Source organism: Sus scrofa, chromosome X (genome assembly GCF_000003025.6).
Source record: "Sus scrofa isolate TJ Tabasco breed Duroc chromosome X, Sscrofa11.1, whole genome shotgun sequence".
NCBI lineage: Eukaryota > Metazoa > Chordata > Mammalia > Artiodactyla > Suidae > Sus > Sus scrofa.
This window is the reverse complement of record NC_010461.5, coordinates 106,616,860-106,643,972: the sequence shown is the minus strand read 5'-3', so window position 1 is coordinate 106,643,972 and position 27,113 is coordinate 106,616,860. Positions and strand designations below refer to the sequence as shown.

Genomic DNA, 27,113 nt, shown 5'->3' with positions numbered 1-27,113 from the left:
TTCTAACCTGTCCTCAGGAGGCCTGAGCACTGGGCGGAGGTGCAGAGCCTCAGGCTGCCACTGCTCCTCTGACCCATTGCCTGGGGAAGGCCTGGCAGAGCTGGTCACCTGCCGGGATCCCTCACGGGCACACAGCCCCACTGCGAGGAGCCCCACCTTGCAAGGGCGGCCGGGAGGTATTTACAAGTAGAAGTCACCACACCAAATCAGCAGTGGCTACGGAATGTGATAGCTTCCTGTTCCATCACCCAGAAAATGCCACCACCCTTGACCCACATGTAATACAATACTTTGCTCTCCATTGTTGCCTCCGTCCACCACCGGTGCTGGGGACATCATACAAAGTTATGACACGCCATTGATTTCAGTGTCACCTGCTGCTCCGAATTAACCCCCCCTCCCGAGTCGGCCTGGTTTCCACCAAGCTCTCTTGCTTCAACCCATCTCTCCATCGAAAGCCACCCAGGGCCGGTCCTCAGCCCATATGGACATTGACCTCAGCGTTCCTAGCCCAGCCTTTTCCCCAGCAGGCTCACTCCGCTCTCCAAGGTGATAGCCAGGTGAGGGATGAGCTCACGTCTGCTCATCTGCTAACCAGAGAGGGTTTGTGGAGGCAGCCCCACCTCCCTCCCCAGGCCTGGCTCCCCCGGCCCAACCAGGCTGGCAGAGGAGCTGCGGGGCGTCCCCTTGTGTAGACAGCTGTCTGCTCAGCCTTCCTGTGAGGGATCCTCCCCACTCCCCCTCAGGGGCAGGGCTCCTCCCCTCTCTGCACTCTCTGACCTGTGGGGGGGCAGGGGCGGGGCTGGGAGGGCCAGCAGGCCCTGAAGGGGAAACTGCTGAAACCCCTGGGACAGGAAGTGGCAGAGAGGGCTGTTTCCTCTGGCAGAGCAGGGGTGCTGGGAGAGCTGGCCCATCTCCTGCTCGACTGCCTGTCTGCCCTGGGCCCCAGGAGGCCGAGGAGAGCTGAGAGCCCTTCTTCCCTGCCTCTGCGCCCCCCACCCCCCAAATGGAGGCTCCTGGCCCACCAGGTGTGTGTGGGGGGGTGCTTCCTCAGAGAAATCCATCTTCCTTTTGCAGGGAGAGGAATTCAGACAGAAGGGCGGGCAGGTCAGCTGCAGGGAAGGGCGGGGCGGGGCAGGTGAGTACGGAGTCAGGGGGCCCACAGTGGTAGCGGAAAACCACAGCTGGGCAGGGGAACCTTCTGTAAGGTCTTGCTCTGCGAGAAAATGATCAGGACGGTGCCTGCTCAAAACTGTGTGAGTTAGGAAGGCAACAGATGGCTGAGTCTCTAAGTCGTAGGGCCGGAAGGGGCCTGAGGCCATCCAGGCCAACCCCCCTCGTTCTGCAGCTGAGGAAACCGAGGCCCACAAAGTGGAAGGGACTTGCTCAAGGTCACACCATGGGCAGAGCCAGGACCAGAACTTTCCGATGGTATTTGATGTTCCACACCTCCCTGCAGGCACCTCCCTCCAGGCACCTCCAAGTCTCTGTGACATTCTTCTTCGAAAAGGAACTTGATGAATCTGTCCCCTCTGAAGGGGAGTGAAGCCTTTAGTCCAGGAGTCAGCAAACTTTTCCTGCAAAGGACCACGTAGTAAATAGTTTAGGCTTTGTGGCCCATGTGAACTCTGTCACAGCAACTCAACAGATGATGCAAAAACCACCACAGACAATACATAAATGAGCGAGCATAGCTGCGTTCCAATAAAACTTTCTTTGTGGACCCTGAAAGCTCACCTTCGTATAATTCTCCTGTAGCATGAAATGTTACATTTCTTTTGAATTTTTTCCCTGAACTAGTAAAACAATGTGAAAGCCATCTAAGCCTTAGGAGAAACAGGCGGCAGGCTGGATTTGGCACGTGGGCCGTACTTGGCGGACCCCCTGCTTCAATCTAAGAGGTCAGGCTTAGGTGTTAGGAAGAGGACAAGGAGGACGGGGGACTATGTCAGGTGTGGAGGAAGCAGTTGGAGCCACAGAAATCGGGGAAGGCCATGTCAGGCCTCGGGGACAGTGAGAACAAAGGCACGGAGGTGGGGACGGAGGGGACGTCATTGCGATTCTGCACATGTGGGGCCTCATCGTTCTTTGCCAGCCCTGGGCCTTTGGCTGCTGTCTCTTCTCACTCAAGTCAAGTCTGACTTGACTTTTTGTTTTGTTTTGTTTTGTTTTTCAATTGGAGAAACCAAATAGATTTATTTATTTTAATTTTTTATTACTCAATGAATTTTTTACATTTATAGTAGCACAATGATCATCACAATCCAATTTTATAGGATTTCCATCCCACAACCCCAGCGCATCCCCCCCCGCCCCCGAACTGTCTCCTTTGGAAACCATGTTTTTCAAAGTCTGTGAGTCAGTATCTGTTCTGCAAGAAGTTCATTCTGAAGGCTTGACATTTTCGAGGCTGCTGAGGGAAAATGAGGAGGGGGCAGAAAGTCGCCTGGGTCTCACGGCCACTAGCTGCGTGACCTTGATCAAGTCACTTCTCCTTCCTCGAGAACTCGGTTGGCGACAGGGAGGATGACAGGGAGGGTGGATGCGATGATCTCTCAGGTCCCTTTTAACTTTGCTCTCCGCGAGACTGAGGCAAGGAAAGCCTTTGGGACTCGTGGCGGAGGGGGAAGGGGATTCCTGGGAGCTCATGGTGACTTCAGGGACTGAAGCTGCCCTCCTGTCCACCCTCGCTCACCAGGCCCCATAGGCTCTTTCCACCTCATCCTTTCTCGCACCTGCCTCTCTGTGCACGGAACGCTGGGCTGCCCCTTGCTTTTGCTCGCCGGGGAAGTGGCCGGTAGGGGAAGGGGACATTTGGGAGGGGCACCTAGAGCCCTTCGGGTCTCAAACCCAGCACAGCCCCCCTGCCGCTCCTGGGGGAGCCCCAGATCCAAGCAGGGAGCCTCTACATTGGTTTCTAGGACACATGCTGGCAGGGGCCTCGACAAAGAACACTGTCCCTTCAATAAAAGTTATCTGACTTAATATCCTGTTGGTGCCCAGTCACAGATTGCCCCAGCTTCTAAAAACCCCACTAATGAATCTAATTAGTTTCTGGTCAGTGTGTCTGTTCCCTCCCGGCTCCACTCCCCCGTGGAAACAGGCAGGCCTTCCTGGGATGGGGTGGGGGCAGGGGCGGTGCCATCCGAAGCATCTTTCATTCAGCACGTGCAGCTTTCTGCCACAGTGTCCAGAATGTCAGCCTCACCCAGCCAGGCCTGCTTCTCAGGCCTCTGAAGGCCTGTCGAGGCCCCTTCTGTGTGCGCATGTCTAGCAAAATGACTCTCTGGGCTCTGTTTTCCACCATTAATCTTGGGTTTTTAAGATAATCCCAACTTCAAAATGTCCAAGCTGAGCTCATCTTCTTGCCCTATTTCCCACCCCAATCATTCTCTATCTTGTACCATTCTTTCAGCAAGAACAGGCTGACATCTTGGCGTCTCTCCAACTACTGTGTGACCCCGTACTCTGTCATTTTATTCCTTCAGGGTGGCTCTAGGAGTCGCCTCCTTGGTTCTAGCTGCCCCACCTGGTCCCCTCCCATCTCCTTCATGTGAACACGCAGACCAAACTCATCTTCCTAAAGAACTGCGTGCTTTATGCCCCTCCCTTGCTCAAGAAGCAACAGTAACTCCCGGTTGCTTCCATATGAGGTTCAAAATCCGACACCTGGTCTCTGAGCTTATCCCCCTGATCTCCCTGCCCCCGAGGGCAGTCCCACCCTCTCCCCATGGTCAAGCTGGTTTCCTCTTCTCTACCGTAAGTTTGATAATTATTGCCTATGTCCCCCCCACCTCCGTTTCGTCGCACCACCTCCATTTCCCTTTCTTCCTGTCCATCTAGTAAAGATATCCTGAATGCTTAATTTGTGACCTCAGCCAAAAAGACACAAATCTGACCAGGAAATCTAAAAACACGCTTGGGACCTAACCAAGAGCTTTCACCTACATTAACTCACTGGCCTTTCACGACAACCCCTTGAGCTAGAGAGGATGTCCCCATTTCACAGAGGAAGAGCCCAAGGCAAAGCTGGATCTTCTCCCTGGGAAGCCCGTGCCCTTTTGGTCTGCAGGACCTTCTGGGGATCTTCTCCCTAGGTTGTAGCTGGCAGCCCACCCCGCTGGGTTCGGTGGCTGCCCTGGACTTGGCTTTGCCTGCTGTCCTGCAGCGTGTTCTCCCCGTCACTGACTTGTTCTTGGCTTCCCAGAAGAGCTTAGTGCCCCACTGCCTCCCCCTGGTCCCTGGAGCCCCAGATGAGGGTGTGGTGGCTACAGGCACCTCCAGGGGGCGCTCTTTTGGCTTTCTCAGGCCAGGGCCCTGGGAGTTAGGGCAGCTGGGGAAATAAGTTCCCTTTGTCATAACCTTTCCCCCACCCCTCATCCCCTACTGGGGCTTCTGTCGTGCTCTTCTTGCCACATAACCACAACCCAAAGGGCCGGGGTGGGGTGGAGGTGGCGAGGCCGGGGACTGGGAGCACTCCTCCAACCACACTGCCTGCCCCTCCCTGCAGGGCCTCCAACCCGGGAGAGGAGCCAGCCCCTTCCAAGGCCACAATTGGAAGCCTGCAGCCCACCCTGTCTATGTTCTGGAACCACGGGGGCGGGGCGCATCTGGGGCTTTAATGGGGTCCCCAGCCCCCACTGCTCTCTGGGAGGTCACCCGGAACCCATCATCTGAATGAGTGCATTTTAATTTTCAAAGCACTTTCCTGCCACCATCTTCGTTCACCCGCGACTCCCTGGTGAGCATCTGCTGGGCCTGGATTCCCCTCGGCCCTCACCCACTTTAAGGGTGACGGAAACCTCAGCCCAGAAGATGGCTGACTTTCTCCGGGGTCACACATCTTGTTGGGATGCAGCCAAGAGAGGGCTTCCCTTCTCCTCCCCACACCCCAGCACCATGGGTGGGCTGATGGGTCTCTTGGAGAAAGAGGAGGGGACATCTCTGTGCCTGTGGCCCGCCACCTCCTGCAGCCCTAACCGCCCCTCCACTGGGCCGGCTCTGCGCCTGGGAAGGTAGAGGCAGGACTGCAGCTAAGAGGTGGCGGGGCGGGGCCACTTGGAGAAGAGCCCTGGGCCTGCCCCACCATCAGAGCCGTGACAGACCTTACGCTGGAATCAGGCAGTGACCGAAGGCCAAGGAAGGAAACTGGGTTTCTTGTAAATAAGCTCAGAGAAACCCCAACCAACAGAGCTTGCAAAACCTTTATTTTTTTCCCTCCCTCTTCCTGATTTTGTCTCAAATGGAGGGGGTAATGGAAAGGCAGGAATAGAGAAGAAGTTGACAAAATAGCTGTGGCCAGGGCCCCTTTGCTAGGCATTTGCTCAGCGAGGGCGGTTCAGTTGGCTGATTGGAGTCCAGCCCTAATTGGGCCAAGGTTGCAGGGGAGTCCCACACTCCCTGCTGGGTTACTTCTGCCCTGTCCAGGGCTGCAGACTGGGTCCCTGAGTCTGGCCCTCTGTCTCTTAAATACGCGCCACTGGTCACATGGTACAGCGTGCAAATGTGCTACTGATGACTATTAGCCGGAGGAGGGGCTGTTTTTAAGTAGAGGGTACAGCTGTTCCTGGGGTAGTTTCCATTTTGTTTGTGGTTGTGGGGGGAGGGGTGTTGAGGGAGTGGGAAATTGCATGAAGGAAATTGTCACTTCCTTTCCAGAGAATTCCAGAAAGGTTTCAGGGAGGACGGAGTATTTCAGGAGTGAGAGCTGGCTCGGAGGGGACGAGGAACTGGAGAACTCTGCTTTGTGGGCCCGGCTGACCATCTGGCCCCCATGTTTGCTGGCGTGTGTGAAAATGCCACGGGTGTGATTAGCGATTGTGTGAGAGCCATTGGCTCAGCTGAACGGGTGTAGATCTAAGCTCGCTCCACGGAGACTGTGGACGTGGCTTTCACGTAGGGGCTGCTTCCTGTAGAGGAGGCCCAAATGGGTGGGTGCTGGATACCGCTTGACGTGTTCCAGTGACAGCCCCAGAAAGGGTCCACGGCTGAAGGGGGCCCAGCTGTGGTGACGCAGGAACAGCCCAAACCACTTCTATTTTGCTATTTGGGTTTTGAAATGCAGTCACAACCACAGAGAAGCAGAGGTGTGCATTTGTAGGCCGGGGGTGTGGGCGCCCTCACTTACTTGCTCCCTCCTGTGGCACGCACACACACACACACACACACACACACACACACACACACACACACACACACACACAGACACGCTCACAGACGGTAGTCAGGGCCATACGCTCTCACAGAGGCTATGCTTTCAGCCCAAGTCAGACAGGCCCTGGGAGCCAGGGGTACTGCAGCGGCCTCAAAGGGAGTGGAGCTCTTGCCACCCTGGGAGTGGACTTTGACTGGAGCCAGCTGCGAGCTCTGCAGTGGTGGGGTGGGGTGGGGGGAAGCCAGCACCACCAGTCACCAAGGCTCCCGGTGCCCGATTCCTTGAGCCCAGCGTCCTCGTGGGCCTCCCCTAGCCCTCCGCTCACCCAGAAGGCTGTGTCCAGGGCTCTAGGCCACTGAATCGGTGTCCCAGGGCGTCTGTCCGGGTGCCAGGGAGGGGAGCCCCTGTGCGGGCCTCTCCAGCCTCCAGCAGGGCGGGCCTTCTGTGCGGGTGGCTTCTTGGGTTTCAGGTTCCTGGGAGAGGGAGGTTATTTTGAGGGACATGGGGGAGAGTGAGTGAACATGCAAATGAGCCTCTCCCCACCTCTCACTTTCAAATCCTCAAACATCTGAAGGGGGAAGGGTGAAACTTTCTGGACTGGAAGGTTCCATGGGGGGGGTTCTTAGCTTTGGCCAAGAGAGTAAGATAGCTAGTCCCCCCACCCCACCCTCCTCTTCATCTTAGCTTCAGGCTCGAGCTCAGCTCAGGCAGAAGGAGAAACTAGGATCAGCCTTGGGTGTTGGGTGTAGCCTCACCACACTCACAATCCCGGGCCGGTGGGGACCTGCACCAACCAGGTCCCGAACCGGGAAACTTAGACATGCTGATACTTAAAGGAGGCAACTGGATTAGCCTTTTCTATTTCAAACCTGTCCTCTGCATGGAAGGCCAAGGGTTCCATTCAAGACGGGGCAGGGCTGCCTCCCCTCTCCCACCGCCCCCTAGCAAGGTGGACCTGGGGACTCGCCCCAAGCACCCATGGGCTACATATATTCTGCCACTGGCGCTCTCTTCCTGGGAAGCAATAGGACTGCGTTTTCGGCGGGGGGGGGGGGGGCGGGAGCTGGCTGGCAGTGGCAGCCCCCTGCCTGCCGAACCCTGGGCCCCGCCCCAGCCCACTTCACCACAGCCAGCCTCTGCCAGCCGGCATTAGCGCGGGTGTGTAGCCAGTGTCAGCTCGGGTTTGTCATTCTCACGAAGGCAGGCCCGAGGAGGAGGAACCGACGACTGAGCTTGTGGCTCTGCTGGCCTGACCAGGGCAGCTCTTTGACACACAAAGGCTCTCACGCACTCGTCCTCACACTTGGAACACAGGGGCACACCCTGCACACTGTATATCTATAGTGTGTTTGCACATCCACAGCGAACTCTCTCCCGAACTCCTACTCCCCATTGTACATGATGAGGCAGAAACACACAGATGTAACACACACATAGACGGCACCAGTTTCTCCTGTAAGCTAGAGCACGTGACACCCACCCAGGGTACACATATATATACTTAGAGCCCAGAAAACACCTCACTAGTACCACCTGATCGGTACCATTCACTCATTCGTTCATTCCTTCCTTCCTTCCTTCATATGTTTGTTCCGCAAGCGTACATCGAGTGTCCGCTACATGCCAAGCACGGTACAAAATGCCAAAGTTTCATGGGTGAGCATCACAATCGCCTGTGCCCTCCCTGAAGCCACAATCTAACGGGGGAGGCAAGGGAGGTGCACAGAAGCTCCCCAGGAGGAGAGCACCTGCAGCGAAATCGCCAACATGAAATACTAACCTGCGAAGAGAAGCCAAAGAGATGAGCAAACCTGGAGGGTAGGGCCCTGGCGGAATGACCTTGGTGGGGGAGAGGAGCAGACACAAGGGTTTCGTGTTTAGACAAAGTGGGATTAGGTGAAAGTGATCGCCTTTCATTTGATTAGTATGAGAATGCTTCCTGGGGGCAGCCGGGCGGCCTGTGGGAGGGCGGGAGCTGCGGAATGCGGGCCTTGGGGCACTTTGGCTGCGGGGGGAGCCAGACCTTCCGAGCACAAACGGCCCTGGGAGGCTTCTCCGGGAGGCCACCGGCGTCCGGGTCACGTGCAGGTGGAGCGGGTGGGGCGGGGTGGGGGTGGTCCGAGGCCGGCGAGGAGCGCGCTTTCCCTGGTCTGTCCTCGCGGGGCTCAGCCTCTCATTCACCCAAAGGGACACTCAGACCTGCCAGGTTGAGCGGAGCGACTTCTCAAAGTTTTTTGTCGGGGTGGGTGGAAAGGTGTGGGGGTGCGGGTGGGGGTGGGGTGAGGGCGGAGCCAGCCCTGTGGGCTAACGGAAAGGAAGTGGGAGAGGCCTGGGTGTCTCCTGTGGGGGAGAGCGGTCATCGGGGAGGTCACCGTGGTCCCCCCCTTCCTCCCCTTTGCCCCTCTCTGAAGTTCCTCCTTTCTTTCCGAGCCGGGAGAAGGTTCTGCCACCCTGGCACTGCCAAGGGAGCGTCAAGGAGGGTCAGATGTGTGGCTCCTCCCGCGCTGAGTGGAGCCAGTTCTTCAGGCGGGCGCGCGTGATCGAACCAGCCTGTTCGTAGACCCACCACGAGAGGCAGAACCCTCAGGGTCAAAGCCGCGGTACTCGGAGGTGGAGAAGCCTGAAAGTTCGGGGCGGAGATGCTGAGTGCGCTGGCAGGAGGGGCGAGGCAGGGGTGCCGGGGCTTGGGGACACAGGCCTGGATGCGGCACAGAGGGCAGATAAGGGCAGCGAGCACAGGAAGCAATTGGAGGCCCGGGCGCCCTGCAAGCACCTGAGGTGTCAGGCATTCAGGCAGGGAGAGGAAAGACGTTTGGGCTGCAGGAGACAGATTTCCTGGAAAAGGGGGCCCTGAGCTGGCCCTAGAGGATGGGGAAGGTTCCATGGGCCCCTCCCCCCACTGGGGCTCTCCTCGCCAGTTCCCAGGGTGACAGTTCAGTCTTGAAACTGAAAGCAAAGCTGCACCAAGAGCACAAACCACACACACACACGGCACAGAGGCCATCGGCTCTGGCGGGCAGGCAGGCGGTGGTGGTGGCTGGGTGGTGATGAGAGCACAGGGCGTACGGCCCACCTGTCTCTGTCGCCAGGTTTTCCGGAGGTGTGGCCAAGTCTGAGCGTCCCTTCCCCCCCCCAAAGGCTGGCCCCACAACACATCCCCTGCAGCGAGAGGTCTCTCCCTCTGTAGACTCTGCCCCTCAGCCCTCAGTGACCCCTGCTCCTAAGGTACTGAGTCAGGCAGAGTCTGGAAGAGCATCCAGATGTCCCCACCCCCAATCTGTCACACACATCCTTTCCCCAGACAAGGGCATTAACTGTAGGGATTCTCCATGCTGCTGCCCATCCATGAGGCCAGACGGGGGTGCCTGCCTTCCCCAGTAGTGCACCCTGGGGATTAATCTGCAGAGCAGAGAGAGCCTGTGAAGTTCCTGTCTCTCTCACCAGAGGAGCAGGGGGAGGGAGGGAGGCTGTGTATCTTGGGGCCAGTTCAGATGCAGATGCTGGTGACCCAGACTGGCACCAGGCTCAGCCCCGCCCACTGAGGCACTCAGTAAACTTCCTCCTTTTCCTCCTTTCTTTCCCTGCCTCCTTTCTTCTCCCTCCCCCTTCTGCCCCCACCATCTCCCCTGTCAGCACTCTCCCTTCTGGCAGTCTGTCCTGGGAACAGTGCTCAAGGAAGGCAACTTACCTGCTGCCCCATCTCTCCCTTCTCCCTAGGTCGCTCCTGCGCTTGGCCCAGCCCAGCATGCAGCCTTGAACCTGGCTTAGGCCACCACCTACTCCAGCTCTCTACACCCCTATTTTACTGTGGCTCGGGGTATAGGCTCTAGGCTCCAAGGTACCCGAACAGCACCTCCTCATCAAGGAAACCCTGCAGCTCCAGAGGGCCCTGCGGATCCCGCAGTCAGCTCTCTGAGAAGACAGCATGGCTATTACCCTGCAGCCCAGTGACCTGATCTTTGAGTTTGCAAGCAACGGAATGGATGACATCCACCAGGTATGGTCCCAGAGAACAGAACCTGGTCAGCCGGCCTGGACAATCAGGTAGACACCGACAGGCAGGCAGACAGCCAGTGCGCCAGCGGGCCAGCCGGCTAGCCAGTGAGCAGATATTGATCAAGCACCTACTAGGTTCAGGGCACTGGGGCTGCTTGCTAGCCAGGCTGTGCACCAGCCAGTCTCATGTGGCCGGTCAGTAGTCCTTGGGCGGTCATTTAGCGCATTGGTTTTGCCGACTTGCACTTGCGGGACACGCGCAGTGCCAAGCAGCTGCTGAGTGTACCAGCTGAGCTGTCGGTCAGCAACAGGGGCTGAATGCACACTGACCTCCAGGTGTGGGTTTTTGTTTTTGCTTTTTTTGCTACTTGTTGCAGCAAGACCTAGGTGTTGGGACAACCCCACAGCAGGACTGAGCCCCGCCAGCTGGTACCGCAGGGTAGGGTCCAACCCCTGGCACCTTCAGCTTCATGTCTTTAGCCTTGTGGAGGGGCCCTTGCATAACCATCTTTTCAGTCGTGATCTAAGGATTGAGGATAAACTGGAAATAGGGTACTCTGGTGGGAGGAAATTGGAAAATAGGACAGAATTCTGGCACCTGTGCCCCCACTGTCCCATACCTTGCCCCGCACTGGGGTCCTTAGAGGCACCCACTGGATGGTGTCCTGGCACACTCATCCCTCCCCTCCCCTCCCCTCCTTGCACACACTGGACAAGAGGCAGCCAGGTGCGGTAGAGGGAACAGAAGATTAGGAGTCTGGAGTCCTGAGTTCTGATCCCAGTGTGTGTGGCCACAGTGTCACCTAGGCAGGTCCTGTCCCCTACCCTATTTGACTGCCATCTCCCCATCTTCATCAAGAGGAAGTCCAGCTGGATTACGTCTAAGGACACCCAGCCTACTCGCCATGCTGGAGGTGTCTCCCCAATCCCTGTGAGGATGGGAAAACTTGTCCCATCTCTAGCGGCCTGCCAAAGGCTGCCCCCTGGTGGGCCTGGAGCACATGGTACTTTCTGTCCTGCTAGGTCTTTCCTCAAGTTGCTCAGTTTTAGCCAGCCCCTCTGGGCTGCCTAGCCTCCTGGAGGAAGGAAAGAAAAATCTAACCTTACTTGGGTCCTCGATGCTGCTAGTTATTTTTCACTTGTTTCTAGTCCACTCAGCAATTATGTCTGTTCTTCATAAAGGCTGCTCTTCACAGAAGCTCTTCTTACCACACCTGCCCCTCCACCCTCCTCAGGCCGCCTCTTGTCCCATTCACAGTGAAGCTCAAAGCTAAGACGCCCTCAGCTTCCCTCCCTTCTCCCTCTTAGCAATAACATCACCCATTCTTATTTCCTTTCCACTGACCGTCGAGAAAGAAGTGTCCCTTTTCCTTCCAAGGGTAACTTCTACCCTGATGTTTAAGCTCTTCCTCCTGTGGGCCTTCAAGCCATCAAACCATCCATCATCTCCTCTCTCGTGCGTATCTTTCAGAACTCCCAGACCTTCCTCCTCAACCTGGGACATCCTCATGTGTCCTCAACCCTAAGAGAAAGCCTTCCCTCCCTCCTGTCCACCTTCTTCAATATACCACCTCTTGGCTCTTTTCATCTCCCCAGTGTAACTTCCACCCTCTGTGTTTACTTTTTCACCTCCCTTCTCTCACTCTTTTTAGGGAACATTTTTTTTGTTGCAAAATGCATTATGAATACAAAAGAGTGCAATATACATATATATATGTATTTTTTTTCCCCTATGGCCGCACCCTTGGCATATGGTAGTTCCCAGGCCAGGGACTGAATCCAAGCCACAGCTGTGACCTACACCACAGCTGCAGCAACTCTGGATCCTTAACCCACTGTGTTGAGCCAGGGATCAAACCTGAGCCTCTGCAGTGACCCAAGCTGCTGCAGTCGGATTCTTTTTTTTTTTTTTAAGTTTTAGTGAAGTATAGTTAATTACATGGTTGTGATAATTTATGCTGTACTGCAGTCAGATTCTTAACCCACTGACCACAGCAGGAACTTTTATATATATATATGTTATATATATAGTTTGTTTATATATATATATATATATATATATATAGCCCTGGCGTGGGCTAGTGGCTATAGCTCCGATTCGACCCCTAGCCTGGGAACCTCCATATGCTGCAGGAGCGGCCCAAGAAATGGCAAAAAGACAAAAAAATAAATAAATAAATAACATCATCACCCCAATTTATAAATGAGAAACCAATGCACAGAAAGTTTAGGTAACTTGCCCAAGGTCACACTGCTCGTGAATAGTAGAACTTGGTTTCAAACCCAGGCACTCTGGCTCTAGATCAGCCAGTCCAATAGAATCCTTTTTTTTTTTTTTTTGTATTACTCAATGAATTTATTACATTTATAGTTGTACAATGATCATCACAATCCAATTTTATAGGATTTCCATCCCACAACCCCAGCCCATCCTCCCATCCCCCAAACTGTCTCCTTTGGAACAATAGAATTTTCTGAGATGCTGGAAGTGTTTTAGATTTGTGCTGTCCAGTATGGGGCCATATGGCCATGTGAACTATGGCTAGCTCAACTGAAAATCTAACCTTTTTTTTTTTTGTCTTTTGTCTTTTTAGGGCCGAACCCGAGGCATATGGAGGTTCCCAGGCTAGGGGTCAAATTAGAGCTGTAGCCACAGGCGTACACCAGAGCCACAGCAACCCCAGATCCGAGGTGCGTCTGTAACCTACAGCACAGCTCATGGCAACACCAGATCCTTACCCCACCGAGCGGGGCCAGGGATCGAACCTGCGTCCTCAGGGATGCCGGTCAGATTTGTTTCCATTGAGCCACGACAGGAACTCCAAAGAGCTAACTTTTGAAGTTCTCATTATTTAGGTTGCATCTATAGCTAGGATCCAGGCCGCAGCCACAGCAACTCGTGATCTGAGCCGCGTCTGCAACCTACACCACAGCTTGCGGCAACACTGAATCCTTAACCCACTAAGCGAGGCCAAGGATCGAATCCACTTCCTCATGGATGCTAGTCAGATTTGTTTCCGCTGAGCCACGGAAACTCCTACATTTACATTTAAAGAGTCATCAGTGGCTAGTGGCTACTGTGTTGGACAAATAGCTCTAGACTTTGTGGCCTCGATCACTATGCCCACCTGCCTCCGTCCACCCTCCCTGAGATCTGTTGTCATGTGTCTTGGGACCACAACACTCCCCTGAAACTGTCCAGCCAGGGTGACTTCCCAGCAGCCAAACCCAAAGGCAGTTTCATCAATTTTTATTCTTCTGGATCCTTCAGGAACATTAGACAAAACTGAGAATTCTCACTCTTTTTTCATAAAGAAAGAATTAGCAGGAGTTCCCATTGTCTCGAAACGGGATCGGCAGCATCTTGTGAGTGCTGGGATACAGGTTCGATCCCCACAGTGGGTTAAGGATCCAGCATTGCCGCAGCTGCAGCTTAGGTTACAACTCCGACTCCCATCTGATCTCTGGCCTGGGAACTCCATATGCTGCGTAACCCACTAGCAAGGCCAGGGATCAAACTTGCATCCTCATGGATACTAGTCAAATTCGTTTCCACCGAGTCACAACCGGAACTCTCATTTTAAATACCTTAATGGCACCTCAAACTCCCCATATCCAGACACTGTCCCCCTTATCTTTCTCCAAAACCTATCCTTCCTCCTCCTGGGTTTCCCCTTGACAAGAACAGTGTCCCCATGCACCACTGAATCAAGCCAGAAACCGGAACCCTGTCCCCGATCCAGGCAGGGACCAGGCCCTTACCTTTCTACCTCATAATGCCTCTGTTCTTCTGTCTTCATTCCCACTGTCATCAACACAGACTGAGCCCTAAGATGTTCACAATCTGTGCCCTTGACCCTGGCACCCATCTCCATGTTGGGTGTATATTTGGCCCCTCACCTTTTGCCACTGATGGATCGTTTCACACTGACCTCATACACTGAGCACTACCCCTGGCCACGGATTAACCCATAACTAAAACCAGTTACAACTGCCTGCCCTTGGTTGTGCGCAGGTGGTACAGAGCTAACCCATCTCTATGAATCCAGAACCCACTCAAAGCTTCACCTGGTGAGGTTGGACCCAGAGCAATGTCAGGCCCTACAAAGGCTAGCCCCTGAGGGATCCAAGAATTAGGAATTGCAAGAAGGGCCAGATTCTGGCAGGGAGGGCTTCCTGGGAGAGGCGGTGGGCCTTGAACTGGATCCCTCTCTTTTCCATAGTTGGAAGACCCCTCAGTGTTCCCAGCTGTGATTGTGGAGCAGGTCCCCTACCCGGAATTGCTGCATCTGTACTCAGGCCTGGAGCTGGACGATGTTCACAATGGCATCATAACGGATGGGACCTTGTGCATGACACAGGATCAGATCCTGGAGGGCAGTTTTTTGCTGACAGGTCTGTTTCCTTCCTGGGTAGGGAAGGTGTAGAGGAGAAAGGGGTTCTGTCTGCAGGGAACAGTAGTCCGCAGTGGCTTCTGGTGACCCCATGCAGCTAAGGGCAAGGCCCCCAACAGTTGGACATTAGATGGGGTGATTAGGATAAGCAGAAGGTGGTACCACTTCATAGAGGAGGAAACCATCTAAATGAATTTATGATCTTCTGAGATGGTGGGGGACAACGAGGAGGGGAGACCAGCTGGGGTGGTGTAGAGAAAGGCGGAGAACCAGAGTGGGAGGTATGCTGGTCCCCTCCTGGCTGTCCCCAGGCTCCTTAGCACCTTCCTCTGGGCTGGCCCTGGTTGTAGCTGCACCCACTGCCCTATGCCCTGAGGGAACTTTTCTTCTTCCCCAACCACGGAACCTGGCACCAGATGACAATGAAGCAACCTCACAAACCATGTCAACCACTGAAGTCTTGCTCAACGTCGAGTCACCCAGCGACATCCTGGATGAGAAGCAGATCTGTAAGTCTGAATCCCGGCACTTTATCTTGAGGCAACACGAAATCCCATTAAAGAATATCACACTGGGGAGTTCCCTGGTGGCTCAGCGGGTTAAAGATCCAGCGCTGTCACTGCTGTGGCCCCAGTCGTTACTGTGGTGAGGGTTTGATCCCTGGCCCAGGAACTTCCACATGCCATGGGCATCACCAAAAAAGAAAACAATATCTAAATCATATCCATGTATTGGATTCTCCAGGACATGTGTGTGCAGACTTACGTCACCATATCCACCCATATACATGTAAACGTGCTCTGGAGCCAGGACTGGAATGGGAGGGGGCAGGAGGGCACCGGGGACAAGGAGAAGGTGGCCAAGGTGCGTTTCTTTTTCCAATTTTATTTATTGATTTGTTTTTGTCTTTTTAGGGCCCCACCCGCGGCATATGGAGGTTGCCAGGCTAGGAGTCAAGTCAGAGATGTAGCTGCCGTCCTATACCACAGCCACAGCCACGCTGGACCCTTAACCCACTGAGCGAGGCCAAGGATAGAACCTGCATCCTCATGATTCCTAGTCAGATTCGTAACCTGCTGAGCCACAACGGGAACTCCATTTTTTTCCAATTTTTAGATTCCAGTAAAAGGCACCTAGCATAAAGTGGATCAGCTTATCCATTTGTCCGTGTACAGTTCCGTGGTATTAAATACATTTGTTATGCTGTGCATCCCTGCCATCCCCTCAGAACTGTTAGCATCTTGCGCAACTGAAGCGCTGTCCCCGTTAAACACTCACTCCCCGTTTCCCCCTCCCCTCAGCCCCTGGCAACCACCACGCTACTTTCTGTCCCAGTGACTCAATGACTTGGACTCCTCCAGGGACCTCAGATAAGTAGAATCATACAGTACTTGTTTTTTGAGGACTAGCTTATTTCACTTAACATCATGTCCTCGAGGTCCGTCCATGTGTAGCATGTGTCAGAATTTTTTTTTTCTTTTTGTCTTTTTGCCATTTCTTGGGCCGCTCCCGTGGCATATGGAGGTTCCCAGGCTAGGGGTTGAATCGGAGCTGTAGCCACCGGCCTACACCAGAGCCACAGCAATTCGGGATCCAAGCTGCGTCTGCAACCTACACAACAGCTCACGGCAACGCCGGATCCTTAACCCACTGAGCAAGGCCAGGGATTGAACCTGCAACCTCATGGTTCCTAGTCGGATTCGTTAACCACTGCGCCACGACAGGAACTCCAGAATTTCTATTTTTTTTTTCTGTCTTTTTAGGGGCGCACCTGTGGCATATGGAAGTTTCCAGGCTGGAGGTTGAATCAGAGCTGTAGCCACCGGCCTACACCACAGTCACAGCAATACCAGATCTGAGCCGCGTCTGTGACCTACACCACAGCTCATGGCAACACCGGACCCTTAACCCACTAATTGAGGCCAGGGATTGAACCTGTGTCCTCATGGATGCTAGTCAGATTCATTTCCACTGAGCCACGACGGGAACTCTTTTTTTTTTTTTTTTTTCCTGCACCCACAGCACGTGGAAGTTCCTGGGCCTAGGGTTAAACCTGTGTCTTAGCAGTGACCTAAGCCACTGCAGTGACAATGCCAGATCCTTAACCCATTGAGTCACATGGGAACTCCAGAATTTCCTTTCTTTTCAAGGCTGAATACTATTGGGCAGGGTAACTTCAGACCCCCCACACACACACTCTCTTGCTGAGCTCCCAGGAAGACTGCAGGGTGTGGTTCATTTAGAAATGGGCCAGACTTGGAGCCTCCCCATCCCTTCCCTGTTCTTGGAGGTTGGCTACCTCCTCCGAAGGCCCCCAAGGCAGGCTCCTCCCCCAGGCACCTGCCGTGACTCCAGAGGTGGGGAAAGAAAGCCCTGAAGCTGCACGTTCAGAATCCTCATTCCTAATCCCAACTTTGTCATCATTCAGGACTCAACAAATATCTACTGAATGTCTATATGCACCAGGCATTGTGACCAACTTGCTGTGTGACCTTGGGTACACGTCCTGCCATCTCTGGGTCTCAGTTTCTTCATCAGGAAAGCAGAGGATTTGGCCTAAGTGCTATCAAAGGGCCTTCCAGTTGTAAAATGAGTGAATGACTCAATCAAGGTGGCCCCTTTCCCTGGGGCTGGGACCTCCCCACCACCAGCCGTGGGTTATACATACATGTGGCCGCCGTGATTGGCGCCAGCTCATGCCCACAGCTCTGCAGATGTTTCCTCTGCGCGTGTTGTGAGACACACGAGGCATTTTCAGGTGTATCCTGTGTCTGGGGCTGTGGGCAATGGCGCCTCGGCCTCCCCCGGAGCCCACCGCTGTCTGGAGCACCGGGAGACCATGCTCCCCCCGTGCTCTGGGCCCCGCCACCTCAGGCCTTTCTTCTTGCAGTCAGCACCTCCGAAATGCTTCCAGACCCAGAGCCCGCTCCAGCCGTCACGCTGCCCAACTACCTGTTTCCTGTCTCTGAGCCCGACGCCCTGAACAGGGCTGGTGACACTGGTGACCAGGAGGAGCACTGTCTGAAGGAGAAGGTCCCCAGAGAAGACAGTGCCAAGAAGACTGGAAAATCGAAGAAGAGGAGTAAGAAAGAGAGGGAGAGTTTCTTCAAGGGGTGGGCGGGAGGCGGGGGCTGAGTGTGGGAAGGTTCAGAGACACTGGAACAGGAGGCAGTCTGGTGTGGCAGCGATGGGCGGGAAGTCCTCCCTTTGGCAAAGCTGGGCCTCATCAGGTGGCCCGCTCAAAGCCTGGCCTTTCCCAGGCCACTCCCACCTGGCCAGCAGATGCGTCGACTCTTGTAGAAAGGCCACTGATCCCAGTGGGTCGAACCCCATGCTGGGTGTTCAGACACCAGGGATCGGCCCGGGGGCCTCTGCCTCATACTGTGCACTGATCTTCCTTCTCGGCGCTCGGGGAGCTGAGGCGGTGTGTGGGACAGGACTTCGGGCTTTCCCAAGCCCCGGCGTCACTGATTTACTCAGGCGATGGCTGGTGGCACTGCCGTGTCAGTGTGGCAACCAAAGCCCAGTGCCACACTGATCTGCACCACGGTCGCACCTCGAGGCTGCCTTTTTGTTTCAAAAATTAGGCAAGGCGCACTCCGTTCCTCTAAAGGTGGCTCATTGGCAAGAGGTCCCTTGCCCCACATCGTCGCAGCCGTGCTCTGCTTTACCTTTGGGGCCTGAAAGTGAGGGCAGGCCATTGGGCAGGTGCAGGTACCCGAGGGCTGTGCCTGTGGAGAGCGACCCCGGCTCCTCCCCGCCTGCCTCGTGGCGCCCAACTTGGTGAGCTCCTGGGAGCTTGCCCGGCCTCACTCCCCGGGCCCAGCCGCATGCCGCTCTCCCCTTCCCCCCACAGTCCGGAAGACCAAGGGCAACCGCAGTACCTCACCCGTCACCGACCCCAGCATCCCCATACGGAAGAAGTCCAAGGACGGCAAAGGTACGGCTGGGAAGCAGGTGAGGTGGGAAAGGAGCCGGGGGCCGGGCCGCCTGCTCACCGCCCGCCACTCTGCAGGCAGCACCATCTACCTATGGGAGTTCCTCCTCGCCCTTCTGCAAGATAGGAACACCTGCCCCAAGTACATCAAGTGGACCCAGAGAGAGAAAGGCATCTTCAAGCTAGTGGATTCCAAAGCCGTGTCCAAGCTGTGGGGGAAGCAGAAGAACAAGCCTGACATGAACTACGAGACAATGGGGCGGGCGCTAAGGTAGGAGCTATGGGGGCGGGGGCACCGAGTCCGGCCCTGAAGAGTCACCGAGCTCCTCCCTCGGTCCCAGGAGTCCTCTCGCTAAGGGGCCTCCACTTTTCCCTGAAAGCGCTGGGCTCTGTCTGGGTTACATGTAAATACCTCGCTCCTCTGGCGTGGGTCCCCGAGCTGCCCTTCTGAGGCGGGAATTGCTGTGACTTTCCAGCTTGCTTGCCCTGCCACCCCATTTCCCAGGGCCCGTCTGGGAGGAACAGCCCCTTCCTCCTGCATTTCTGTCCTCTCTTTCTCTCTCTTTAGATGGGAAAGAGAATTTGAGGGCCTCCCATCCCCAAGAAAGGCTTTCTTCACATGCTGCAAGCCAGGGGCCCAGGAAGTGGGCCTGGCTTGCCCACAGTTGGTCTCTCAGGCTAGGGGACCGCCGAACCCCCCTCACCCACCCCTCCCATCCTTCACGCACCCCTGTCCTCTGCTCCGAAGCAGGATGGAGGTTGGCACTTGAAATCACATTTTTGGGACCCTCTGAGTCACCAGGGAGAGATGGCAGAAATTTCATAAAAGACTTCCAAGTTCAAGAGCTGGCCCTACCTGGGGTTCCCAGTGTGGCTCAGCAGTTAACAAACCCGACTAGTATCCATGAGGACTCGGGTTCGATCCCTGGTCTCGCTCCGTGGGTTGAGGATCCGGCGTTGCCGTGAGCTGTGGTGTAGGTCACAGACGCGGCTTGGATCTGGCATTGCTGTGGCTCTGGCATAGGCCGGTGGCTACAGCTCTGATTGGACCCCTAACCTGGGAACCTCCATATGCCGTGGGTGTGGCCCTAAAAGGAAAAAGAAAAAAAAAAGAGTTGGCCCTACCAACTCCCTGGCCCTTGGGCTCCTGTCTGACTCCCCCAGCGCTGGCCTCGGGCGTGCCCTGCCCCAGAGGCACGGTGTGTCCCCGGCTCACTGCCTCCTCTCTGCCCTGTGTGCCGCAGATATTACTACCAAAGAGGCATCCTTGCCAAAGTGGAAGGTCAGAGGCTGGTGTACCAGTTTAAGGAGATGCCCAAGGACCTGGTGGTGATTGAAGACGAGGACGAGAGAAGCGAAGTTACAGCCGCCTCCCCTCAGGCCTCCACCCCCTCCACGTCCTCTGCTGGCAGCACCCGGAGAGCTAGCGCCAGGGTCTCCTCCCGGGCTGCCCCGCCGGGTAAGGGCGGCACCTCGTGGGAAAAGCCAAAGGTGCAGCAGCACGTCGGCCTGCAGCCATCCGCCAGCCTGGAATCGGGACCGTCCCCAGACGAGGAGATGCCCACTACCTCTACCGTGCTTGTCTCTCCGCCAGAGAGCCAGGCCAAGCTCACCAAAGCTGTGAGGTGAGGGCGCCCAAGTCGTGGCGAGTCTTCCCGTAGTAGCTCGTGATGGGAGGCGGTTTCAGCTGCTTGCAAAGCTCTGCAGTGTCTCCAGTCTCCTGGGACCCTCGCACCATCCCCAGGAAACCAGTGGGACACTTGTGGGTTAAACGAGGAAAAGTGACTTGCCCGCGCTCACACACCAAAGTGATGGCCAAGCCAGCACTTACTTGACCAGGGGGGCTTCTATCACCAGCTGGGGCTGTTCCTGTGACCCCAGAGTGCTCCCCCAGGAGCCTCCGCCCCTAGGCCATCCCGCCACGCCTCCTCCACTCCAGAAAAGAGGCAACAGAGAACGTTACGGAGATGCCGGCCTCCAAGCCCGCCCGGAAAGCTCCCATTGCTTCTTGTCCACACGAAGGTGCTTCCGGTTTTCCCTGAGAAGTTTGGGCTTTGTCTGTTCATATGTGTGTACCTGTTACCGCACTGGTGTGGGCCATGGGGATGCTCTTCTGAGGAGGGAAGGCAGTAGAGTGGAGCGGTGATGATCACGAGCTCTGGAGTCAGGAAGCCCATTTGTGTCCCTGTTACTAGCTGTGTGGTCTTAGGGCAAGTTGCCTAACCTCTCTGTGCCTGTTTCCTCAAGCAGTAGAATCAGATTGTTGATCTTATCATTCAACTCGTGGTCTGATTGGAAGATTAAGTGAAACCTTGCATGCCAACCATTTAGAATGATCCTTCCTCAGAAGTTCCCTTGTGGCACAGCCGGTTAAGGATCCAGTGTTGCCGCAGCAGTGGTGCAGACTGCAGCTGCAGCCTGGGTTCCATCCCTGGCCTGGGAACTTCCACATGCTGCAAGTGTGGCGAGAAATTTATTTTATATTATTGCTTTTTTGGGCTGCACCTGAGGCACATGGAGGTTCCCAGGCTAGGGATCGAATCCAAGCTGCAGCTGCCGGCCTACGCCACAGCCACAGCCATGCCAGATCCAAGCCAAGTCTGCACCTACACCACAGCTCACAGCAACGCTGGATCCTTAACCCACTGAGCAAGGAGGCCAGGGATGGAACCTGCATCCTCATGGAGACTGGTTGGGTTTGTTTCCACTGAGCCACAATGGGAACTCCAGTTTTGTGTTTTGTTTTGAATTAGAATGATCCCTGGCCTGCATACTGAGTGCTCAAGAAAGAGTAGCTGAAAGGACCATCTAGAAAAAACCACTTTCGCCTCCGTCCCCCCTGTGCCCTCCAGCCCAGCCTCCCACCTGAACCAAATCTGCTTTCTGTTTCTCCTCAGCACTTCGGTGCCCAGCAACATCCACCTGGGAGTGGCCCCTGTCGGGTCGGGCTCGGCCTTGACCCTGCAGACAATCCCGCTGACCACAGTGCTGACCAACGGGCCTCCCGCCAGTACTACTGCTTCCACCCAGCTCGTTCTCCAGAGCGTTCCACCCGCTTCGACCTTCAAGGACACCTTCACTTTGCAGGCCTCCTTCCCCCTGAATACCAGCTTCCAAGAGAACCAAGTGGCAGCGCCAGGGGCACCGCTGATCCTCAGCGGCCTCCCCCAACTTCTGGCTGGGACCAACCGTCCGAACAACCCAGCACCACCGTCGGTCACAGGGGCTGGCCCAGCGGGGCCCAGCTCTCAGCCCCCCGGGACTGTCATTGCAGCCTTCATCAGGACTTCCGGTGCCACAGCCGCCCCTGGGGTCAAGGAAGGGCCGCTGAGGCCCTCCTCGTATGTGCAGGGCGTGATGACTGGGGCCCCCATGGAGGGGCTGCTGGTTCCTGAAGAGACCCTGAGGGAGCTCCTGAGGGATCAGGCTCACCTTCAGCCACTTCCAACCCAGGTAGTTTCCAGGGGTTCCCACAATCCGAGCCTTCTGGGAAACCAGACTCTCTCTCCTCCCAGCCACCCCACTGTTGGGCTGACCCCGGTGGCTGAACTTGAGCTCTCCTCAGGCTCAGGGTCCCTGTTTATGGCTGAGCCTAGTGTGGCCACATCTGGGAGCCTGCTGACCAGATCCCCAACCCCAGCCCCCTTCTCTCCGTTCAACCCTACTTCCCTCATTAAGATGGAGCCCCATGACATATGAAGGGCGGGGTGGGGAGGGAAGTGTGAGCCCCCAGGCAAAATTGAACAGCGTTTGTACCCGGACTTCCTCTAAGAGAGACTGACTTAAGTAGCACACCTGCCCTTACATTTCAGTGGGTTGTCCACACACCAGCACCCCCCCACCCCCCCGCCCCCAGTGCCCCAGCCCCGCCTGGTGTCACTATAGCCAAGACAGGCCCAGTTGGAACATCCCTGGCATCAGACCATGGCTTTCAAGAGCAATAGGGCATACGCTCTTGTCGGGGTGATGGGCTGACTTGGTGATGGAGGGCAAACCTGTCGAGACGTTTGTGACCAGGGCTGGGGTCGGGGCTTTGAGAGGAGTCTTTTGGCCTGGCTGGATGTCACCATCTTCGCTCCCTCCACACAGTAGTTACTAGCCCGCCTGTGAATATCTCTGTACGTATTTGGGTGTACTCGTGGGTCTGTATCTCCGTTTCTTTGGTGAGAACGGGGGTGTAGCTGTGAGGTCTTCAAGGGTATGTGTCCCTCTGTGGCTCAGCCACAGAGATGGGGACTTTGCTGTTTTAAGGGAAAGCGTTCTTTCATTCCCTTTGTACAAACCAAGATTCGGTTGTTCTGAGACTACGGGGTGCAGGTTTGAGCCCCCAAATCTGGAGAGATGTCACAGAGCTGGGGCAGGTCCAGGGGACAAGTGAGTCAGTGAGCATGTGTGTTGGGAAAGACGCAGTTCTTGGGGACAAGGAGAGGGCCGACTGAGATCAAACCATGAAGAGAGGGAAGGAATTCTGCCCTGGGGAGCAGCCCCCTCCCCACCAGGTTAGATGAAGTCTTCCCCCCCGCCCCCAGCCTCTTGGCCCTGCAGGCATTTGCCAGCGGGCCGGAACCTTGATCTCCCCAGAATACCTTTCCGAAGCGCCCCTCACAGTCAGAGCCAGCCACAAAGTCCCCAGGGGCAGAAGGGCTCCATTCATTGATGCATGGGCTGTAATACCAGCCTTCATGGGCGCCCTGGCCTGCACCCCAGATCCTGGCTTCTCTCTTGATTAATTTCACCCCTGTTATCCCCAGGCGTGCTGGGGCTCATCCTAGCGATGTGCCTCGGGTCCGCCTCCGTTCCTGCTCCTGCCTACTTGCCGCTCAGCCCGCGTCCTGGTCCCCCGGCGGCCTGCCCACCCGGCCCCTCCCGCGATGGCCACGGCAGATGCCTCCAGCGGGGCCGTCGCCCCCAAGCGCCAGCTCCCCGGCTCACCCTGGTTCCTCCGCCGCGAAGGCGGCAGGCAGCCGAGGCGCGCGCACCCCCCCCCCCCCCCCCCCCCCGTCCTTCCGATCTGTCTCTCCATGGCTTCTTCCTGCCGTCTTTGCTCTTTCTGAGAAGGGATCAGCCAATTCTCTCTTTTTCTTTTTAAAGCCAATTCTCACTTAGTCAACCCCGGGCCTAGGGCCCTGAGCCCCTCCCTTCTCTCTTCTGTGAATTCCCTTTCCTCTCTCCCCACCCAGTTCGGGAGTAAGGCTAAGAGCCCTAACATGTCAGAAACAGTGGTATTACCTGGTGAATTTGGTTAATGTGAATCCGTGCCTCGGGACCTCTGTGTCCTCGGCACAAAACCAGCCACTTGACCTAACTACCTCCCCGGTCGCCCTTCTCTCTCTCCTCCCCGTCACTGCCAAGCCCGGCATCGTCCTCTCTTACTTCTTCTCGTTCTCCCTCTTCTCCCCCAAGAGGGAACCATGTATTGTTGTACAAGTGTATTTATTACACATCTCCAGCACTTGGCATTAACGTGCCTTTTTCTAATAAAATCAATTTATTATGACAGTTTCCTGGTGGTGGAAAGTAAAGCATCTCGAGAAAGGGTCATCTTAAAAGGTTTTTTTGCACAAAGGTTAAAACATGTTTAACCTTTTTTTTTATGTTTAAAAATGTTTAATGGATTTTGCCTCATGGGTTAGGGGGCCCCCTCTCCCCAACCCCACAGAATTCATCATCTGAAGGTCACTGATACCCCTGCAGTGACATCGAAGGTCTTCGTCACAGTCCTTGGCTCCTGCGAGCCCTCACGGCACTTGACACTACTTCCTACCCCCTCCCACAATGGCTGGGCTCAGCCCCTTCCTCTGCCACCGCCACCGCCCTCTGTCTGTGCGCCTGCTGGCTCCGCATCTACGGCTTGAGGTGTGGGTGCCCCCAAGGGCCTCATCCGTCCTCCTGGCTCCAGTGAGGTGCTTTGGGGTTGGGTTTGCAATCTAGAGCTCCGGCCCCCACTTTCCCCTCGGCTTCTGGCTCCCATTTCCAGTGATCTGCTGGATTTTCTACCTAGACTCCTGTCAGTCCCTCAGAGACTGACCCGCTATTGAAAATGAATTTTGAAAGTCCTACACACACACACCTTTCCAAACGAAAAGGCCGTCATGACGTGCCTATTTCTCTTAATGGTGCCACCAGTTTCCTGACCCTCTAAGCTCAACATTTGAGGGCCATCTGATGGCTGCGTTCACTTGACCCTGTCCCCTCCCCATCTCCTGAAGTCCAGCGGGGTTTGCCGTGTCTCTCAAGCTTTTCCTCTACATTCCCAGAGCCTCCAGCCTGGCTCCAACTTACCCAGAGCTTATCTCCCTCCCTGGACACGGCAGCCCCCCGGGTGGGACCCGTTCTCACCCCCTCCAATCTGCTAGGGCCAGGATTCTGTTCTTCCTCTGCCAAAAAGCTTCCAGGGGCTCGTCACTGCCTTACATGTAGGCGTGATGCTCAAAAAACTTAACCTCCGATCTGTTTTTAGCAGCTGGGCATTAACCCTTTCTCTTCTGAGTCATGAAGCAGTCCAGGGGTTCCGGAGGAGGGGTGGGGGAGCCCTTGAGGGCTCAGGGCAGTTGTTCCAGAGTATTTTGCGCTTAGCCTCAGCTCTGTCTTCAGACGAGGTCCCAAGTCTTGGACCTCCCGGCCAGGCCCTCTACTAGCAAGTCCTAACTGACTTCCACAGGGGTCTTACATTGTGCTTCCACCCCGCGTACTGCTCCAGTCAAACGGACGGACGCACTGGCCTTTGCACGTGCCTCTGCTGGAGTTTCCACTTCTGTGCTTTTGCTTTACTTGGTTCTGCTCAGCCAGAGTGTTCTTCCCACCCTGCTGTACCAGTTAAATTGTATGCATCCTTCAGGGTTCAGTTGATGGAAGCTGCCTCCCCAGACCAGCCTATCCTCAAGCGAGTTCATTTTAAATGGGTTGCAATTGCCGCTCTTTTGGCAACTGATGGAGAGCAGCCTGTGACATCTCCTCTATGATAATCACAAACTGTCACATCGATCTTCAACAACCTGGACCTATTTAGTCTCCCCAATTAGTGTGATGCCTTCTGAGGGGCGGGGGACTATGTCACCCACAGAGCAGGGCACACTACGAAGTATCTAGTGAGCATCAGTGAACAGTCGCTGATTGAGCTGGTGAGAGATGGGGACCAAAGTTTGAGGTAGGTGACCTCCGACCTCCCCTCTGCACAGGCACTCACCGCAGGTGCTCCACTGCCCAGGGTCTGCCCTCCCTGGCCCAGTGCCCTCTGGAACCCCCACCCCACCCCACCCCCAGCCTTAGCACTCAAGAGTCGTTACTACTTTGAACATCCCCTGTCCCTAAAGAAACTTCCCTGTCCAGTTTCTTTCCTCCTCAAAGTGTTAAATTAGCTAATCTGATTAACCTGTGCTGATATAGTTATGGGAGAGGGCTAGAGGAGAGCCTCAGGAGACAGGTTCATTTCAACCAGGGTCATGTGGCAACGACATCCCTGCCTTTGCAATGGTTTAGTTTAATGGAGTCAAGAGACTTGCTCCTCACTCCCAGCAGCCAGTGCATTACTCGCTCCTCTGGGCTCCCACAGCACTTTGTATATACCTCTTATTGTAGCACTTAGCACACAGTAGCTCCTTAGCTATGTGTTTATGTATGTTTTCCCTCCAATAGACTGTGAGCTCCTCAAGGACAGGGACTGTGTGTTAGTCACTGATGTATCCCCAGCGCCTAGCACAGTGCCTGGCACACAGTAGGTGCTCAATAAATGTTTATGGAAAGAATGAATGAGTCCTGTTTCTAATCGTGAGGATTTCAGCCCTATACTAAGGCAGACAAGAGGGGAGGGAGAAGGACAGCCCGTTCTTGGGGGCCACCACCGCTGCTGACCCCTCTTACAGCGCTATGGGCAGCTGCCTCCTTTCCCCATGTCTGTGGCCACCCCAGGACACCAGGGTACACAAGGAACGCAAGGCTGCTTCCTGCAGTGACTTGCTGTCACCAGGTGCCTCGAGGGACTCTGAACTCCTGCCTTTTGCTGATGACCCCTTCCTGGGACATCACTATGGCCTCATCTTTGGGTGGAACCGAGTGGTAGAAATGTCAGGTCCGGTGGAAGGGGCGGGGCAAGAAATATTATTAGTCTTTCAGACCCGACCATGTTTTGTTTTGTTTTGTTTGCTATTTCTTGGGCTGCTCCTATGGAGGTTCCCAGGCTAGGGGTTGAATCGGAGCTATAGCCACCGGCCTACGCCAGAGCCACAGCAACACGGGATCCGAGCCGCGTCTGCAACCTACACCACAGCTCCCGGCAACGCCAGATCGTTAACCCACTGAGCAAGGGCAGGGACCGAACCCGCAACCTCCTGGTTCCTAGTCGGATTCGTTAACCACTGCGCCACAACGGGAACTCCCCGATCATGTATTTTTAAAGAGGCAAGTGTCTCCGGCTCAAAGGCCGCTGGATCTGAGGTGAGTGAGCTCTTTGCCCTCTGGGCCGCTCCCAGGCTTGGGAGGCCAAGGCGGTGGGTCGCAGCAACAGCCGCCGCCTTGGCACGCCAGGCTGGGGGCCCGTGTCCAGCAGGTGGCGCTGTGGAGCCAGCGAAGGCGGGCGGGCGGGCGGCCGGGCGGCCTGGCGGAGCCGGGGAAGGGAGAGGTGGCCAGGGCGGGG

The 27,113-nt window shown here is 55.6% G+C and overlaps 1 protein-coding gene across 5 annotated transcripts in view; it reads left to right on the top strand.

Moving 5' to 3' along the window:
• ELF4 (E74 like ETS transcription factor 4) overlaps positions 1 to 26,226 on the top strand; it is a 43,594-nt gene extending 17,368 nt beyond the window's left edge. For 4 of the 5 annotated variants that reach the window (XM_003135369.4, XM_005673902.3, XM_005673900.3 and 1 more), the window contains 8 exons: positions 9,872 to 10,151; positions 14,374 to 14,545; positions 14,961 to 15,053; positions 17,435 to 17,626; positions 18,401 to 18,484; positions 18,560 to 18,752; positions 19,726 to 20,106; positions 21,379 to 26,226. In XM_003135369.4, the coding sequence (XP_003135417.1) occupies positions 10,080 to 10,151; positions 14,374 to 14,545; positions 14,961 to 15,053; positions 17,435 to 17,626; positions 18,401 to 18,484; positions 18,560 to 18,752; positions 19,726 to 20,106; positions 21,379 to 22,180 (1,989 nt within the window). In that variant the 5' untranslated portion in view covers positions 9,872 to 10,079 and the 3' untranslated portion in view covers positions 22,181 to 26,226. The other variant, XM_021080548.1, reaches the window with a different exon arrangement.